We start from the raw sequence: 20322 nt of genomic DNA, 5'->3' as shown, positions 1-20322 counted from the left end.
TTGCGTAAACTGGTTGGGAAGTTTGGGCTAGAAACAAGAAAGGAAAGGAGAGATGGGGGTGGATTCGAGAGGCACTAGTAGGGAGAAAATACACAGAAGTGTTATCAGGACCTGTCTCCTTACGTTGGCATCTTAGGAGAATTTTTTTTTTCTGCTTGAAATATTCCACAGTAAATACATTACTTTTATAATTAAAAAATATTAGAAAAACAAAAGTAAAAATGATTTTAATAGTCAAAAGTTCTTGATAACTGATTGGAAGAGTTGACGTACATAAAGTACCTGGCATATGTTAAGTTTTTCTTAAACAAGAGATAGGCCGGGGGTTTGGGGAAGGTGAAATGGTGGGGAGAATAAAAGGACTCAGATTTCAGATTAGACTATTGAGTAGACAGTGATGTCGTATGTCAAGAGAGGAAAAACAGGGAAGATAGCAGGCCTGGGGAGGGGGTGAGGTGGCATGGAAGTCAGTGAGCTCAGTCTTAGAAAATGTTGACTTTGAAGTAACTGATGCCCTTTCACAAAGAAGGAGGGTAAATAGCTGGTGGCACGGGTCTGCAGCTGAGGAGAGAGTGCTGGGCCACAGAAAAGGGTCTGAGCAAACCCACAGTGTATGGGTGATGGCTAGAGTCAGACGGGGTGACTGCAATAGCTGAGGGGACGGAGTGAGGAAAATGAGGATAGAATCCTGGATAACACATGGGAAAGGCAGAAGATGATAAGCATTTTATAGTAGAAGTAGTCAGATAGGTAGGAGAAAAAATCGGAAAGGTTGTGTCACAAAAGCCAAGGCAGAGTTTAAGGGCTTCATCAGTGGTGTCGAGCGTTGCAAACCAATCCCATGATCATCGAAATGTGTCCACTCGATCCGGCAGGACGGCAGCCGCTGGGAACCACTGCGTGTGCAGCTCAGAGGCACAGCAGGGAAGGAAGGCGGGCTAAGCTAGCTGAAGGATGAATTAGCAGTGGGGGCTATGAATGTAGAATATTCTTTCAAGGAGTTTTTTTGTGTTTTGTTAATGCAAGATATGAATGAAGACATGAGAGGAAAGAGACAGTAGAAAAGGAGAGGTTGAAGGTCTAGGAGACAAAATGATGATTTATGACACAATTATGTCCTCACTGAGGTTTGAAGGAAAAAATGTAAGGTGGAGAAGTGTAGAATACAGAGCAACCTTAGGGGAGGGGTAAAGATTGAGTGTGAGGGAGTTATAAATTCATCTTTTTAGTTTCAGAAGAAACAAACAAACGTGAGAAGGGATATGTGAGGAATACATGAGGCAAATATAAAGGTTTACAACAGTTGCCATTGGGAAGAGGAGTTAATACCTCTCAGGAACACACAGGATTACAGGAAATTAAGCCCAGGTGGGGGACCCTGAATCTACGCTAGGATTAAATTCCATGGTTTGGTTACTGCCCGGCAGTTCTCAGCAGCACAAGTGGAGTATCAGAAAAGGAGGACAGATGTGGTGCTCTAGGGTTGAAGTTTCCGTAGGGGCAGTGGATTTTGGGTTATTGATAAGAGAGTTATTGAAGTGATGGATCATAGATCTAGACCTGGAGACTAGAGAAATTGGAGGAGAGAAGAGAATGCTGGTCTCGATGAGAGAGAGAGCAGCTGCCATAAGTGGTAAGAGTTGGTAGGGCAGGAAGTTGTAGCCAGGTAGATTAGACTTAAAGTGAAGAAGCAGGTGATAAAATTCATGATATGGGCCCCAGATTAAGTAGATGGCATAGAGTGAGAGTATGTGGAATGATGTGAAAGGTTAAAGAACAAAAATGGTTTGAGTGTTACAGTCACTGACATTAAGCCTGAAGTTGTCCAAAGTGATTGCAGGATCCATAAGATACAGGAAGGCCAAGCCAGGTGCCAGAATCTCAGGTGTGACCAATTCCCTCCACGTCATTGACCTCTAGGGGTAGATGGTCGTGTAGTTGAGTTGTAAGGTTCTCAAGTGGGGTGGAAGTGTTGTGATCCCCTCTTTGGGCTTCCACTTTCTCTCCTGGAAAAAAAAGGAGGGGGTGGGGATTAAATTAGGTCATCTCTGAGCCATCGCACAGCTCTAAAATCTACAAGCCCCTGCCCAGAAGACAACAGCCTAGAGGTTGCTCCCTTCCTGCCAGGATGGAACTGCCTGCACCGTGCTGGGATTCCCACATATCAGTGCTCAGCTTTTCTGCACTCTTCAGTCATGCCCCGTGTTTCCTGGCTCGTGGGCTGGGCTCTACTTCCCCAAACCCTTTGGACTCTGACCCGTGGACTCTATGCTGTCTGAGCTAATCTGGCCAACCCTAGCTTGGTCTGTCTATTTAGGCAAATAGGAAGGTCTCCTTATTAACTCTTTTTTATCCAGAGCCTTGATATCTCTCCTTCACTCAGCTCTGCTAAGATCCTGGTTCTTGGCAGATCCCCTTCTGTTTCCCACCCCCACCTCCACCATGAAGACCTGTCACTAACGCTAATAAGGAAAGTCTGGGCTACCAAGGGTCTCTCCCTGTCCTACATGTGAATCTCAGCGACCACCTCTGGAGTGATTAGATCTTCTTTCATCCAAGGCCCATCTGACTGTAGTCCACTACATTTCATTTTTGCTTCTGCATCCTCGTTACCTCTTCCCACACATTCATTTCAGGACCCCCAATTCTAGCCTCATCCTTCAGCCTATCTTACCACCTCCTACCCCCCATCTGTACCCTTCAGGCTAACCCACTTTTCAAGCAAAGGCAAGGTCACTCCCTCTCGGGGAGTCATTACGAACTTGGTTGAGAATCTCTTCAGTCTGACTGCTGTGTGCTCACCAGCTGGGATGATTAGTGAGGCATCAGGATAGGCTGGCAACCATGCTGGGCTCTCCCTGCTGCTACCATGCTTCTCAGAAACCACCGAGCAGGGAGCCCAGCCTGTCAGCAAATCGCTTTAGGCTACAATGGCTCCTTGTGATTTCTCTAGCAAAATACAGATGGGATGGTCCTTCCGCTCACCAGCACCAAGAGCCTCACAATCTGCAGTAGAACCCCCGAGAGGCCAGATATGATTGGAGAGACAGCCTCCATGTCAGGTCCTCCAGCTGGGAGAGGCAGGGGACCTCACAGATACCCCAGCGTGGGGCCAAGTTACTGTGGGGCCCCAATTGCCACAGGAAACTCCCCGCTCGTACCTACCTCTTCCTCCTTCCTTCCTCCCTCCAAGACCTCAGTACAAGCCCAGCTACGTCATGGCTGTCCAGATGTTTTCTGGCATCCTTAGGCAAAGTTTTCTTCATGTTAGATTCTCCCGAAGGAAACTCTGAAACAAGAATTTGATTGAAAAAAATAAACGCAGGTGGGAAAGTCCAGTGCTGTGGAGGTCCCTAAGGGGATCCCTAAAAGCCTCGAAAGATATTCAAGTGTATGAAGAAATGGCAATCAGACTATCTGGGCCCTTATCCATCGCACTTTACATATTGCTGCTAGAATTAAACGTGGTGTTTACACTTTCCCTTCTCCACCAAATAATCTGCGTGGCTCTCTCCTTTCCTATTTAAAATTAAAATAATTCTTAAAATATATTAGATGTTTTTATTAAGTTGATGCAGGTTATTGTAGAAAACTTGGAACAAACAGAGACTTATAAAGAAGGAGATATAAACCACCTGCCATTTCATCACCCAGATTTAATATTGTTAATATGTTGGAATATTTCCTAACAATTGTATGTGTGTGTAGGAATATTTTTTGTCTTTCTTATTTTGTTTTTCTTAACAAAATTTGGATACCTGATAATACTCTAGCATATAGTTGGGCTATAATCTGGCATTTTTTCCAAGATTGTATTAATATAAATAATGCTGTTTCAATGACCATCCTTGAGGAATTATAGGATAAAAGGATATGTACATTTTAAGGCCTTTTATCCATACTGTCAAATCTTCCCTTAGAAAGTAAAAACCAATTTTTACTTCATCCATTCAATGAGACCTTCTTATTCATGGGCACCCTTCTTGTTCACACTGTGATAATGTCATTTTTCTAATGTTTTGCCAATTTCATATTGATACGTTAAAATCTTATGTTAATTTGTATCCCTTATAAGGGAGGCTGTACAATTTCCAAATGCTTATTGGTTCATGTATCTCAACTAAATTCATTAGCTCAGTCTTCACAACCCTTTTCCACCACACCCGTGCACCTCACCACCTTTATTTCACACGACCTCCCATCAATTTGTATCCTACACTAGCCAAGCTCATCTGATTGTACAAGGCTTGCACTCTTGAGAAACATGAATAGCCAGCACTTAATATTCACTTAGGTATCAGGCATAGTACAAGCATCTTACAAGTATTAACTAATGTAATCATCACAACCCTATAAAGAAGATATTTTTTATTATATTTGTTTTTGTTTTGTTTTGTTTTTGCATGAGCAGGCACTGGCAAACAAACCTGGGTCTCCGGCATGGCAGGCAAGACCTCTGCCTGCTGAGCCACCGTGGCCTTATATGCATCTTTTAAATGTGGATACAGTTACAGATTAATTACCTTGCCCAAGTTCATAAAGCTTGAATCCTGAATCCTCGAGGATCCAAGATTCAAATCCAGGGTGTTGACTCAAGATCCCACAACTAGGCTGAAAAGCCTCCTACCTAAAATGCCAACAAAACAGCCTTCCTTTGAAATTTCATTTCACCAATGGGAAAATTTTTCAGATTTTAAATATTGGACAAGCAGTAAGTTTAAAAACAAAAAACAAGCCAGAATTTCTACTCTGGTCAAGATCGAGTAACAGAGACTGGATCTAGTTGTTTCAGTCAGGAGTTATATTACTCAAGACACTGGAGATCAGGCAACAAACTAGAGTGATTCCTGAGAGGTGGATAACTAATGAGGTGAGCTTCTGGTTGCTCCAGCCGACCACTTCGAGAAGTCTTCCAGGCCGAGGCAGAGGGAGAGGGAACCCAGTGGAGCCCAGGGGTCTCCCCGAGTTGAGGAGACAGAGCTGGGAGTCTGAGGGCAGGGCAGTTAGAGTTCACAGGTCAGTGACCCAGAGAGGAGAGAGGTGCAAGAAAGCAGACTCCAGAGATTGGCAGAGAATCTCCCTTGAATATGCAGCTGAGTTTGGATTGGTGCATGTATGTGAGAAATTACCCTGATTTGGGAAAAGAACCACCTGAAAGAATCTGAAAGAACAATCCTCAAAACTCAAACAGGGCCAGGAATAGTGCCTATTCCCACCAGTCAGAGTGAAAAATCTCATAACTTATGGGGTTTTAGGTTGAGTACACAGAAGGATCTAGTCTCAGTATTGGGGGGAAAAAAACAAACCTAGACTAAATGTTGTCCTGGCCCCACTTAACAAATTTAAAAGCAAGAATTGAAAGGATTAAACTGTTTCTAAGAAATTTAGCTATGTTCTGTCATAAAACTCAAGAATATATAGAAATATGTAAGTGTAGAAATCTAACATCAACCAAGGTAAAACTTACAATGTCTAGCACCTGATAAGAAATTAATAGCAACTAAAGAAGCAGGGAATCATGACCCATTATGAGGAGAAATATCAATCGAAAGTGACTCAGAAATGACACCCTGATATGTTATGATGGGATTAGTAAACAAAATTGTTATTATAATCATATTTCAAATCAAACATATCATATTCCAAATCAAACATATCATATTCCAATAACTTAAAACAAGTAATAAAAAGAAGATCTTACAAGCAGCCAGAGGAAAGAAGATGCACTTCACACAGAGGTATGAAAATAAGGAAGACAGATTTCTGATCATAAACAATGCTATTACTGAGGGGAAAAAAACTCTCAATCTAGAACTCAATACCCTGTAAAAATATTTTCAAAAATGAAGGTAAATAAGGACTTTTTCAGACATACAAAAGTTGAATGAATTTATCACCAGAAGACCTGCACTATCAGAAATGTTAAGGAAAGTCTTTCAGGCAGAAAATAAACAATACCAGAAGAAAATCTTGACCTACACAAAGGAATGAACAGCACCAGAAATAACTGTAATTGTAACTATGAAGTGACTATTTGGGTACTATATAAAGACTTATTTTCTATTATTTAAATCTCTATAAGAGACAATTGACAGTTTAAAGCAAAGAATCTACAAGAAAGCTACTAGAGATAATCAATGAATTCAGCAAACTGCTGGGGTACAAGATCAACACACAAAAGTCAGTGGTGTTTCTAAACACCAGCAATGAAGAATCAAAAAAGGAAATCAAGGAAAGAATTCCATTTACAATAGCAACTAAAAGAATAAAATACCTAAGAAATAAATTTATCCAAGGATGTGAAAGACGTGTACATGGACAACTAAAAAACATTGCTGAAAGAAATTAAAGACCTAAATAAATGGAAAGACATTCCATGTTCGTGAATTTGAAAACTAAGTATTGTTAAGAGTCAATACTATCCCAAGTGATTTACAGAATCAGTACGATCCAAATAAAAAATCCAACAGCTTTCTTTGCAAAAAATGGGAAAGACAATCATCAAATTCATTTGGAAAGGTAAGTAGCCTCAAAACATTTTGAAAAAGAAGAACAAAATTGGGGTAATTGCACTTCACAATTTCAAATCTTATTGCAAAGCTACAGTAATCATAGTGTGGTATTGGCACAAGGATGGCTATATAAAGCACTGGAAATAAACCCTCACATCTTTGGAAAATTGATTTTTAATAAGGATGCCAAGTCCACTCAATGGAAAAATCGTCTCTTCAATTAATGATGCTGGGAAAACTGGATATCCACATGGAAAAAAATGAAAGTGAAGCCCTACCTCACACCATATTTAAAAATGAACTCAAAATGGATCAATAACCTAATTAATATAAGAGCTAAAACCATAAATCTCCTAGAAGAAAACATAAAGAATCTTTATGACCTTGTAGTAGGCAGTGGATTCTTAGACTTCATACCAAAAGCATAAGCAACAAAAGAAAAAATAGATAAATTGGATCTCATCATAATTTAAAACTTTTGTGCATCAAAATACATTAACAAGAAAGTGAAAAGACAGACTACAGAATAGGAGAAAATATGTGGGAACCATATATCTGATAAGGGGTTAATATCAAGAATATATAAAGACCTCCTACAACTCAAAACAAAAAGACAAACAACCCAGTGGGAAAAAAGGTTGGAGGTGTGGGCAAAGGAATTGAATAGAAATTTCTTCAAAGAAGATAAAGAAATGGCCAATAAGCATATGAAAAGATGCTCAACATCCTTAGCCATTAAGGAAGTGCAAATCAAACTTACATTAACATACCACTTCACACCCACTAAAATGGCTATTATTTTTAAAAAATAAATAAAAAGTGTTGGTGAAGATGTGGAGAAAGAGGAAGCTTTATGCATTTGTGGTAGGAATGTAAAATGGTGCAGCCATGTAGAAAATAGTTTGGTGATTCATCAAAAAGTAAGTATAGAATTACAAAATGACTTGGCAATCCTGCTCCCAAGTATATGCTCTCAATAGATTGAAAACAGGAACTCAAACAGATATTTGTTCACCAATATTAATAGCAGTGTTATTCACAATTGTCAAAAGGGGAAAGCAACCCAAGTGTCCATCAACAGAGAAACGGATAAGCAAAATGTGGAATATACATACAATAGAAAATTAGTCATGTGTAAAAAGGAACAAAGTTAATATACATATTAAAACACACATGAACCTTGAAGACATAATCATGTTGATGAAATAAGTCAGACACAAAAGGACAAATATTTTATGATCTCACTTACATGAATAATTAGAATAAGCAAACTCATAGAGACAGAAAGCTGATCACAGGTTACCAGAGGCAGGGGCCAGGGCATGGGGAATGGAAAGTTACTGCTTAACAGGTACAGAGTTTCTGTTTGGGGTGATGGAACAGTTTTGCTAATGGATGGTGGTGATGGCAGCACAAGATTATGAATACAATTAATACCACTGAATTGTATTTGAAAGTGGGTAAAATGGGAAATTTTATGCTTTATATATGTCATCACAACAAAAATTTGAAACAAAACAAAAATAACAATGTATTGTGGGATTCACTACACACGTTGAAGTAAAATGTTAACAATAGCACAAAAGCTGGAAAAGGAGAAATGGAAGTTTACTGTTGTCAGTTTCTTATAGTATACATGAAGTGATATATCATTTGAAGAGTGTCTATGATAATAATTAAAGATGCATGCTATAACCACTAAAAAAGCAAAACAAAAAGTTATGGCTAATAAGCCAATAAACGAGATAGAAAGCAATAACCCAGTCCAGAAGAAGGTAGAAAAAAGAGGAAAAGGGGAAAAAAGATGTGACAGAGAAAACAGAGCAAAATGGCAGATTTAAACCCAACCATATCAATAATCACATTAAATGTAAATGAGCTAAACAACTCAATTAAAAGGTAAAAATGGTCAGGTTGGAAGAAAAAAAAGCAAGACACAACTCAACTATATACTGCTTACAAGAAAGTCACTTTAAATATAATGACACATAGGTTAAATTAAAAGGATGGAAAAACATCTATCATGCTAACCCAAATGTAAAGAAAGCTGGAATACCTATATTTATATCAGATAAAACAGATTTCAGATATCCCAATAACAGATAAAGGCTAAAGAGGGTCATTTTAAATGATATAGGAGTCAGATCCTCAAGAGGACACAATAATTCTAACCATTTACACATCTAGTAACACAATTACAAAAGACAGGAAGCAAAACAGAACTGCAAGGAGGAATAGACAAATCCATAATTATAAATTCAACATCTCTCTCAATAATTGATAGAACATGTAGAAAGAAAATCAATAAGGCTATTTAGAAGGCTTGAACAACACTATCACTCTAAGTGACCTAATTGACATATATAGAACACTCCATCCAACAATAGCAAACTACATAAGTCATTTACCAAGTTAGAACATACTCAAGGCCATAAAACAAGTCTCAATAAATTTAAAAGGATTCAAGTCATACAAAGTATGTTCTTTTTTTTTTTTTTTTTTTTTTTTTAAAGGAAAGACAGAGAGAAGGAAGGAAGGAAGGAAGAAAGGGAAACATCTTTAAACATTTTCTTGTTTTATTGTATTCTGTTTCTCCGTTTTTGTTACATGGGCTGGGGCCGGGAATCGAACCGAGGTCCTCCGGCATAGCAGGCAAGCACTTTGCCCGCTGAGCCACCGCGGCCCCAAAGTATGTTCTTTAACCACAATGTAATTAACTTAGAAATAAATAACAGAAAGATATCTGGGAAATCTCCAAATATTTGGAAACTAAATAATTCACCTCTCATAGGTATTAACTAAATGAATGACAAAACAATATATCAAAATTTGTGGAATGCAGATAAAGCAATGGTTAGAGAGAAATCTGTAGCACTAAAATGCCTGCATTATAAAAAAAGAAAGATCTCAAATCAATGACCTCGGCTTCAACATTAAGAAACTAGAAAATCAAGAACAAATGAAATCTAAAGTAAGCAACAGAAAGGAAACAATAAATATAGCATAAATCAATGAAACAGGAAAACAACAGAAGAAAAATCAGTGAAACCAAAAAGTTGGTTTTTGAGATGATAAAATCGATAATCCTCTAGTTAGACTGATTAGAGGAAAAAAGCACAAATATCAGGCATGAGAGGGGTGAGATCTTTACAGATTTTATACATATTGAAAAATAATAATAAGCAGGAGGTATGGGGGCATGTTGTGAGGCTACTGAGGTTGATGTGGGCCAGGTGACACAGGGATTGTTAAGACCTGCTAATGATGTGGTGATTTTCTGTCAGTAACATAGAGAAAGACCCTGTAGGGTAACCTTACATGATCAGTATTTTTTAAAAATTATGTTGTCCACAAGACAGAGAATAGATCATCAGGATCAAGATAGAGTACAGTTAGGAGTTTATTTCAGTAAAAAATAAAGGAATATTATGACCAACTTTATGCCAAGGACTTGGATGAAATAGACAAAGACCTATTCTACCAAAGCTCACTCAAGAAGAAACAGGTAACCTAAATAGCCCTATATCTATTAAAGAGATTGAATTTGCAGTTAAAAACCTTACCACAAACTCTAGGTCCAGATGTCCTGACCAGGTTAATTTGTCAAATGTTTGACGATGAAATAATGCCAGTTAGACAAAAACTATTCCAGAAAAGGGGAGGGAATTCTTCCCAACTTGAGTCTAGCATCACTCTGATATTAACCAGACAAAAATATTACAAGAAAAGAAAACTATAGACTAGTATCTGTCATGAGCACAGATATAAAAGTTCTTAACAAAATTTTACCAAATCAAATCCAGCATACCTAAAAGGGTTAATACAACATGACGATATGGAGTTTATCACAGAAATGCAAGTCCTATTCAACATTCAAAATTCACCATTATCAACAGACTAAAGAAGATAAACCATATAATCATCTCAATCATGCAGAAACATAATTTGATAAAATCTAACATCTATTTCTGATTAAAAACTCTCAGCACATCTCTTTTACTCTCCAGTGTCTTAGAGCAGCTAGAAGTGAAAACCTAAAATTGTGAAATGTAATCCATGTCAAACTCGGAAATATGTTCTATAACTAACTGTGGTGCTGTGCTTTGAAATTTATAACTTTTTTGTATATATGTTATTTTTCACGAAAAAAGAAGGAAAAAAAAGTAGATTGTGATGATGAAAAAAATATTTAAGCCCTCTAGTCTCCTATATTCTGGAGCAGCTAGAAGGAAAAATATGAGAGGAGCGTATGGTAGCCCATGACAGACTTTGGGATCTGTCCTGTAACTACTTGCTGAAGAGTGCTTTGAACACTATTGCTTTTTTATTTCTTTTCTTTGTATATATGCTATACTATACAATAAAAAAAAGTTAAAAATTAAAAAATTAAAAACTCTCAGCACATCAGGAATAGAAAGGAACTTTCTCAACCTGATAAAGAGTATCTATGAAAAACCTACCTTTCACATACTTAATTGTGAAAGACCAAACACTTTCCTTCTAAAATAAAAACCAAGAGGGGATATTTGTTCTCACCACTTCTTTCAACATTGTACTGGAGGTTCTAGGTGTGCGATAAGAGAAGAAAATAAAATAAAAGGAATTGAGTTTGGAAAGGAAGGAGTAAAATTTTCTTTTTTTACAGACATGCTCATCTTATAGAAAATCTGAAAATCTTATAGAAAATCTTATACAAAATGCCTACCAGAACTGAAAAGTGAGTTTAGCAAGATTGCAAGTACAGGATAATTATCCAAAAATAATCATAATTATACTTCTATGTACTAGTAACAAACAATCAGAAACTGAAATTTTAAAAATATCATTTATAATAGCATCAAAATATGAAATACTTACGGATAAATCTGATCAAAGCTGTTCAGGAACTATATATACTGAAAACTACAAAACATTGCCAAAGAAAATTGAAGAGCTGAATAATGGACTAAATTACTGTGCTCATGGATCATTATTGTTAAGATCCCAAAGTCAGTCTATTGACTCAATATATCCCCAAAAGTAAACTTTTTGAAGGAAATTGACAAGATGATTTAAAAATTTATATGGAAATGCAATGAACCTAGAATAAAGAAGACAAGTTTGAAAAAAAAAAAAGAACAAAGTTGTAGAACTTACACATCCTGACTTTGAGACTTATAAATGTCCAGTAAGGAAGACAGTGTGATACTGGGATTGTACACAATAGAGTCTAGAAATATATATATATATATACACAGCTAATTGATTATGACAAAGGTACAAAGGGAATTCAGAGAAAGAACAGTATTTGCAACAAATGGTGGTGTAGCAATTAGATGTCTGTACACACACACACACACACACACACACACACACACAAAAGAACTTCAATCCATACCTCACACCATATACAAAACTTAACTCAAAATAGATCAGAAACCTAAATGTAAGTGCTAAAACTTTAAAACTTCTAGAGGAAAACATAGAAGAAAATCTTTGTGACCATGGATTAGGCAAAGATTTCTTAGCCTCAACACCAAAAGCATGACCCATAAAAGAAAAAATATTACATTGGGCTTTATTAAAATTAGGATTTGCTGCTCTTCAAAAGACATAGCTAAGAGAATGAAAAGACAATCTACAGACATGGAAAAAAATATTTGTATCACATATCTGATAAAGGATATATCCAGAATATATTATTAAAGTCAATGAGAAAACAAACAATTCAATTTTTTTTTAATGGGCAAAAGATTTGAAAAGACACTTTACCGAAGAAGAACTGTTGATGGCAAAATAAACCACGAAAAGTTACACTAGAGAAATACAACCACAGTGAGATACTACTACAGACCTATTAGAATGCATAAATTAAAAAAAACGAACCATACTAAAAATTGGCAAGAACGCGAATGAACTGAACTCTCATGCATTGTAGGTAGAAATGCAAAATGGTGCAATCACTTTGGAAAAGTTTGAGAATTCCATAAAAATTATAACATGCACCTACCATACAATCCAGCTATTTCACTCCTAAGATTTACTGGAGAAAAATGAAATCAAGTATTTGGACACAAATATTCGGAGCATCTTTATTTGTAATAATGCCAAACTGGCAACCACCTAAATGCCCATCACCAGGTGAAATAGTAAATAAATTGTGGTATTGTCCTCTATAACAACCAAAAGCAGATCAGTGGTGATTGCCTGGGGCCTGGGGATGAAGTGGAGGAGAGGATGGGAAGGGGTGGGAGGAAAGCATCAGAAGGGCAAAAATTAAACTTTACCAGGTAAAAAATAGGTTCATTATCTTGATTGTGGTGATGGTTTCATGTATGGAAAAGTGCTAAAACTAACTAAATTGTACATTTTAAATGTGTGCAATTTATTGTATGCCCATTAAAAAAAAACTTTTAAAAAAGGACTTTTTTCCATTTTAAAAGCAAGCTTCAGACTGTTATCTTCCCCTTGGCATCTCACCTTTTTTTTTCTTTCTCACATTTTATCCTGGGAATTTTTTTGTATTGGGAGTTAAAAAGCACACATACCAACCGTCCCAAAATATTAGCCTTCAATCTAAAACTGTTTTTCTTTCACACATTTTCCTTTATAATTTATCTTAACACCTTCCCTGTTATTCAGTTTGTGTCAGCTACTAGGAGTGTGATGGAAGAGAGTTGGTTTCTAAGGTAACCAAAGATAGGCAGGCACCACCAAGCCTGGGAAGCTGGAGGGCACACCTGTCCTTGCAGGCAAATGCAGACCTCCTCCTCCAGTGAAAGGCCTGAGAGCCTCAAAAGGGATGAGAAGGCAAAGCTCTGGAGGACAGATCTCAAGGGACTCTGGGAGGAGAGACACAGAACTCAGGGCACTAAGGAAAACTGTGCTAGTGATTGCGCCATGGGGAAAAGAACTTTCCTGGGAGATTTAGGACTCTGCTTCTGGCTCTACCCTCCCCAGATTCTCCTGGGTAATCTGGCCCAAATAAGCCCTGTACCCCTTCCATCTTTCTGAAAAGGTTCTGTGAAAACATACTGTTCTTTGGTTTTATCTTTTTATCCTCAGTGCTGGCAGAGTGCCTGTAACTTCGAGGCAGTACAGTTAGTTCCTGGTCCAGATGACCTGGGTTCCCAGCTGTGTGACCTTTTTGGGCAAGTTATCTTATGTCTCTGGGACTCTCTTTCCCCATCTGATAATGGGGATAATAATAGTACCTACCTTAAAAGGTTTTTGAAAAGACCAAATGGTTAATATTTGCAGTTTGTTTGGAATGGTGCATAGTAAGCGCCATGTATGTGTTGGGTATTATTTTGATTGTTACTATTATTTCATATTAAAATTTCATTCAGATCACAGGGCCTCTTGTGTGTGTGGGGAAATGTACTCAACAGGTAGAATGAACAAAATATTCTGAGTGATAATAATATTGCTGTCTGTAGCAGAGGTTATAAGACTCTGGCTACCCATAAGCATTCTAGAGAAACCTAAAACAGCTAAAACCAAATAAACCACAAATTTTTCTTAGCCTCAGGACTAAATTGAGCTTCTTCACATCATCATCTCAACTGATACAGGCTTGTGAGAGGTAAAAGATCTCCAACAGTGGCACTGTCCCTCCAGTGGTGATTGTACTTTGGCAGGCCTGTATCCTAACTGCACCCCAGGAGAACAATGCAGCCTGGAGTCCACCTCCCTGGAGGACACACTGTGTCCAGGCTTGGGCTACGATGTCTGCCCACGAATAAGAAATGGCTTCTCTAGAATTTACAGTGTGAACCATTCAAGGTTCTATATCACTGCTCTCCCATGGCTATTTAATTAAATATTAAGTTTCTAGAATCCCTCCAGGCAAATAGGAGTTGACTATACCTGTATTTGCCTTTGCTTCTCATCCTCTAAAAACGAGCCTCAACTTATTAATTAATGGGATTTCACACAAATCACCTAAAGCCCTCTGTGCCAGTTTCCATAGCTAAACAAGCAAATAGCTGGTGTCCTATCTTCCCCACAGGATGTTGGTCAGAGAAGAGGATTCATCTATTAATACAATTCTGGAGAAAAATGTTGAAAGGACTATGTTTTTTAACATTTATTCTCATTGTCCTGCCAGCATTCCACAGTTCACAGAGCTCATGGCCCAATCTTATTTAATCTTCATAACCTGCAAACCACAGGTCACAAAGATAGAAAGAAAGATAGCCCAGGACAAACGCAGTTCACTGGACTCCTGGTCCAGTGCTCTTCCCAACAGCTGTCTCCAGATGCCTACAATCTAATTTGGGCACAATCTAATCTAATTTTTTTTTTTTCAAACTGAAACTGACAATTCCCTTAAACAGCCAGTTAAACTGCAAGGGACTCTATCCTGCTAAGGCCATCTCCAGCCCCATAGTCTTCAAGGTGGAGAGTACAAGATGTGCTGATGTGCAAGAGGAAAATATTTCAAAATGCAATTATTAGAGTAATTATAGCAAAAATAATTATTTAAGCTTTACTAACACTAATAGTTAATACATGGACCGGCCTAGCACTTTCATTTGGACACTACGTCAGAGGTCACATGTCATACCCAGTATGTGAGGTGTTCCCAGGAACCAGTTAAGACATTTGTTTCTTCTCACTGCAATATAAAGTATGCCATCCATGGACAAAAACAGCCCACTAATTGCTACAAACTTCACAATTCTTTGTAATGACAGGGAGAATGACCATGAAAATGTTTGTTCTGCAGAGATTCACTGGTTATCTCCTGGGAAAGGCCCTAAAACAAGATATTAAACTGAGGAGATAACATTTTTTTTATAATGTTCTTTAATGAGAAATGGCTGTCGAGAGCAGACTACCTAGCAGTTATTTTCAAAAACAGAAGCCAACAAAACAAAAAACAATCTGTTCCTTCAAAGTGAAGACTGACAGTCTATTAATGAGAAAGTCACTGCTTTTCTAAAGAAATGCAGGCTTTATGGAGAAAGTGTTTTGAAATTGGATGGCTGAAAAGGGTTCTAATTTTGTGATTATTAGGTTTCAAAAAAATGCATTTCGCTGATCAGAACGTTTATCCGCACATTAAAAAAAAAACGAGGAAACATAACTCTCTAATCTCATAAAAAAATCTTGTAAATCAAACTTCTTAATGGCTTTGAAACCGTCTGTTAACAACATAAAAATGCACCTCCTTCCAATCATTCAAGAACAAATAACTTACTTAAGGTATACATTTACTGGTTGGATTTCAATTTAAAGTGTCTGCATTGTTGGCGAACGGGATTGGAAAATGAGTATCATGATTTAATAAATGCAATTTATTAAAGGATGCAATTTTCCAAAAAATTATCTTTGACAAGTATGGTTTCTAGTCATGACAGCCACTAACTTTTACTAAAAAGTATGATTTTTAAAAAGTACTTCATCTTTATTTTAAACTCTTAACATCTCTACTCTTAGGGCGTGTTTTATAGAGTACATAATTAAATGCCTGTAAGTAATTATTAACAAATACATATAGCTTCCAAAAACATGAAACAAAAGTTGATAACGAGAAAACAGATATATCCACAATCACATTTGGAGATTTCAGAAATTCTCTCTTAGCAGTTAATAAAGAAGGCAAAAGACAAGCAGGGATATAGAAGACAGAACACTTCCAACCAAACTGGACTAGTTGGTATTAGAACAGCTCACCCCAACAACAGGAGAATACACATTCGTTTCAAGTACACAGGTCATAAAACAAGTCTAAACAAATTTAAAAGCACAGAAATCATAGGGATAATATTTTCTTTATATAAATTAAATTAGAAATCAACAATAAGATACCAAATATTTACAAAATATATATAACTTAAACTTCTAAATAACCATGGGTCAAAAAAACATGCAGGAAATTAGCATACTGGATCTAAATAACAGTGAAAGCACAACCTTAAGGAATCAGATAAAGCATTGCTTAGAGAGAAATTCTTTTCTATTTAAATATAATAGAAAAGAAGAAATATTTAAAATACATTATCTGAAGTTCTATCTTGAAAATAAAAAAAAAGAGAGAGAGAACAGATATTACACCTATTAAGGGAACATGGTAAAGAAATGTTTGGCAACCACTGGTCTATCCCCATAAGAGGAAGTGTTGACATTTGGAAGCATCATTTTTGCAGGTAGTGTGAGGAGGGAAGAAACAGTAAAGCGAGTAGGAATTTGGAACGTGGTGACCAACAGTTGGGCAGACCAGTTATCTTTGGGGGTTCTGGCCTAAGGATTGGGGGAAAAGGGATGGAGGCAGCAGGTCTTTCATTTATTTGCCAACCCGTCCCTGACATAATTTAGGTGAAATTCCTAATTCAGAGTAGATCTTCAGGAGGGTTTTGATTTCTTTTTCCTCTTGCTATTTGCAAACCTATTAATTCAAACACTGCTGGGGTCACAGTCCGTACGGTAGGTAAATATACATATGTATATATTCCTTTCAACCCCAGTCAAAGTGGTGTGAAGAGCAGAGACCCTATGCACACATGCCACTAACAGCCGGACCCTGAAAACCAGCACCTCCCTAGGCCAGAAGTCAAAGTTCACTCTCCAGTCCTCACCAAAGTTTTCTATTTATCTTATTTTTTTAATCACAGCGCTTGGGACCTTCTGACAAATACCCTGTTACTTCGATTTAGAAACCATGATTCTAGCTGAGGAGGTTATGAAAACAGATTTGTCCTGGAAAGTCTTTCCCATCGAGTTCAAATACGTTTCACACGGTCCGGTACTAAGATGCCAAAACCAGCCGGAGGGGCATCTGCTAAGGGTCTTTCTTCCCGTGTAGTCGGTGCGTGTTGGAAGTGGGGGGAGCCACGGAAACGAGGAGGGGGGAGTTTAAAAAGCTCCTGGCCACGCAAGGAGGCCCGATAAATTCCTTAAAAATAAAGATGAGAAAAGCGGTGGTGCGAGGGTGAGCTGAGGACCTGGGAGAGCAGGGGTGATGCCGATGAATGCAAAACGGTAAAACCCGAAGACGTCGGGGCGGGTCTGCGGCTCCGGGCACCGCGGCCGGCGGGGGGGAGGTCAGGCGGGGATAACAAAGCTCGGGGTGCGGAGCGCGAGTACCTACGGGGAAAAACGCGCCCGAGCGCAAGCGGCGAGGCGGAGGGAGGGGCGGCGCGCGGTGCCTCGCGGGGTCCGGACGGGGGTCGCCCGCAGGCCGGGCCTGGAAAAGCCCGGGATGTGGCTAAGCCGGGGGGACCAGCTAGGCCGCGCGGGGAGGCGGGGCCGGCGACCGTGAGGCCGCGGCGGGGACCGACCGGGGTGCGGCGACGAGGGCCGAAGGGGGAAAGGGCGCGCTGAGAGGTCGGGAGCGGGGCCGGCAGACGAGCCCTCGAAGGAGGGAAGGGCGGGCAGCTTCTCGGCCCGCGCTCCCGGCCCGGGCGTGAGAGGAAAGGCCGGCGGGCCGCGCCGCGAGGAGGAGGAGCCTGCGGCCCCGCCCCCCCGCGGGAGCGAGGGCAGGAGAAAGGCTCGCGGGGAAGGCCGAGCGAGGGGAGGCGGGGAGGGGGCGGCCGGCCGGGCCTGCGCCCGAGCGAGCGGCGAGCCGAGGGGGAAGGGGCCCGGAAGGAGGCGAGCGCGGCCGCGACGCCGGGAGCCGGACGCCCGCCGGTGCCGGGCCGCAGCCGCCGCAGCCGCCGCCGCCGCCGCCGCCGCCGCCTTCCCGGCTTGCGCTCGAGCTTGGAGTCCGGAGCGGCCGCGAAGGCCGGAGCGAGGCGGTCGGTGTGAGGCAAGCGGGGCCGGGAGCCCGAGGCCCGGCCGGCGGTCCTGCGCCGAGCACGGTGGGCTCCAGCCTGCGAGCTGAGGAACGGGGCGGAGAGGGAGGAAAAAGCGAGGCCGAGAGAAGCGAGGCGATCGGATTTTCCAGGAGGCTGGTGGGAGGAGAGACCTTCCCCGAACTCAAATCCACAATAATAATCCCAACTAATAATAATAAGGGAGCAGTTTTTCTGGCCGGGCGAGAGGGAGAGAAGGGGGAACGGAGGAAACGAAATCGCCGTTTCATGGAGGCTGAGGCAGGAGAAAATTTCGGAGCCTGGATGTGGAGGAGCAAAACAGCAGAACTAACTCAGGAAATTGTCTTTCAGAAAAAGGCTGAACCTAAGCTGGGTCTGAGAACCAAGCTGGGGTAGGTGGAGAAACCTGCAAGTTTAAAGGAAAAAGAAAAAGAGAGAATATTTTCAGAGAGTCTCTGTTTTTGTGTTTATTGCTTCCATTTTAAAGGTTAAAAAGCACTGCATTTTAACCTTTCAGGTGTTTTTTTTTATTTTTTGTGTGTGCGATTGGCTCATTTAAGAATTTCAAAGCATTTAAAGTGAAAGATCTTTTTTTTTAAAAAAAAGAAATCTATACATTTTTGGTTCCTAAGGTTGCACAGGACTTGGAAGGAGTGCTGTTGTATACATACTATTGTATGGGTTTATTTATTTTTTTTACTGTGCAAATCAGCTGAGATTTCTTACAAGTGCCAATTCGGATTTATTCATCCTTTTTTTCCCCCCCCCCTCTCTCTCTCTCCCTCACATATATCCGTTGTCGTCGTTTTAAGCATTGGAGACCAGAAAATTTGTTTTTCTTTGGAGCTTTAGGCTCCCTTGCCAACAGAAGGACAGCTGGGAAAACTGGATTAAAAGGATGGTTATCTGTATTTTACAGTTAAGACTGATATTTTGAAGTCACATTCTTTCTCTGATTCATTTTTTAGCCCATAGCATTAACCTTGAAGAGATTTGTGGTTGGGGTTTTGGTTTCTAAGAAGGTCGTAGTTTTTCCTCTTTTCCTTTCGTTTTTTTTTTTTTTTTTTAGGAGGGGGAGGGGTAGCGGGGGCTAAGAAAGGAGACCATGTTAACTGATATAAGTAGAATGGAGCTTCAGTTACCAGGGTCCTGAGTGCTGGAGGAAAAAAAGATTCAGTCTTCAAGTTGGGAGGGCCTCCTCTCACGTTGCTTAAAAATTGCAAGTGATTCAGTCCTGTTCAAGACACCAAAAGCTACAGGATTCTGGAACCGTGGAGACATCAAGAAACCATGAGTGTAAGGTTACCCCAGAGTATAGACAGGTAGGTTTGCTAATAATTTGATTTTTCTACACTTACTAAAAGAAAGGCTGGTTGGGAGGGTGTTGCATTTTGATAAAAGGTTACAAAAGAATGGTCTGGGTGGGCTATGGTTTTTAGAATCTGTGGGGAAATGTTGACATAGGAGCATTGGGTCTCTTGGGCCTCTCTGGCATTTGTGTTTATGTTCCCTCTGTGTGTGTCCATGTTCAAAACATACCTTTTGATTCTGTGTTTTAAAATACAAGCCATGAGCAATGAAACCAAGGGAAAGGAGAGACAGGGAAATGCTTTTAGGTACCTTTGACTTGCCAGGCTAGAGGCTGAATTTGGGTCCCCATCTTGCCAAGTGTAGGAGGCAGACGGAAGCCTGGTCATGTGGACTGGGATTGGTTTTAGGTGTTGGAATTGCTAGGGGAAGGGCCCCGGCGGCGGGGGGCGGGGGGGGGGGCATGTGTTAGAAGAGGTGGCTTCAAGTGCAGGCCTCTATCAGGCTGGTTGTTAGGGAATGGTGGGGCTTGTGGATGGGATAAATTCCATTTCTAGAATGAAGAGGATGTTCTTGGACTAAATGATGGTACAAGAAACACCCTTTGCACCTAGACAGGCCTGTGTTTTTACCAGCCGCCCCAAAATGCATAGATCATTTTAAGATTTCTTTCTTTCCAGGCTTAGGGTTTAAATTGAGACTTGCTAGCCAGCCAGTACTCTAGCTTTAATTTTCCCTGCAGTGTTGGATAAATTTGACTCTGC

At 39.9% G+C, this 20322-nt stretch overlaps 1 protein-coding gene and 1 long non-coding RNA gene across 5 annotated transcripts in view; one reads left to right on the top strand and one right to left on the bottom strand.

The window, feature by feature from the left end:
- Nucleotides 1-212: 212 nt before the first annotated feature.
- LOC143679993 (uncharacterized) lies at nt 213-17664 on the bottom strand. The gene is made up of 3 exons (XR_013174003.1): nt 17587-17664; nt 3166-3289; nt 213-2006 (listed from the first exon to the last, which is right to left on the bottom strand). It is a non-coding gene; the product is annotated as an uncharacterized LOC143679993 (long non-coding RNA).
- ARHGEF11 (Rho guanine nucleotide exchange factor 11) overlaps nt 17443-20322 on the top strand; it is a 120615-nt gene continuing 117735 nt past the window's right edge. For 2 of the 4 annotated variants that reach the window (XM_077156531.1, XM_077156528.1), the window contains exon 1: nt 17443-17477. In XM_077156531.1, coding sequence (XP_077012646.1) covers nt 17458-17477 — 20 coding nt within the window. In that variant the 5' untranslated portion in view covers nt 17443-17457. Of the gene's footprint in view, nt 17478-18235; nt 19573-20322 lie in introns of those variants that run through there. The other 2 variants (XM_077156527.1, XM_077156530.1) reach the window with 2 other exon arrangements.

This window comes from Tamandua tetradactyla, chromosome 4 (genome assembly GCF_023851605.1).
Source record: "Tamandua tetradactyla isolate mTamTet1 chromosome 4, mTamTet1.pri, whole genome shotgun sequence".
NCBI classification, from domain to species: domain Eukaryota; kingdom Metazoa; phylum Chordata; class Mammalia; order Pilosa; family Myrmecophagidae; genus Tamandua; species Tamandua tetradactyla.
The sequence above is the reverse complement of the archived record's forward strand: the minus strand, read 5'-3'. Positions and strand labels throughout refer to the sequence as shown.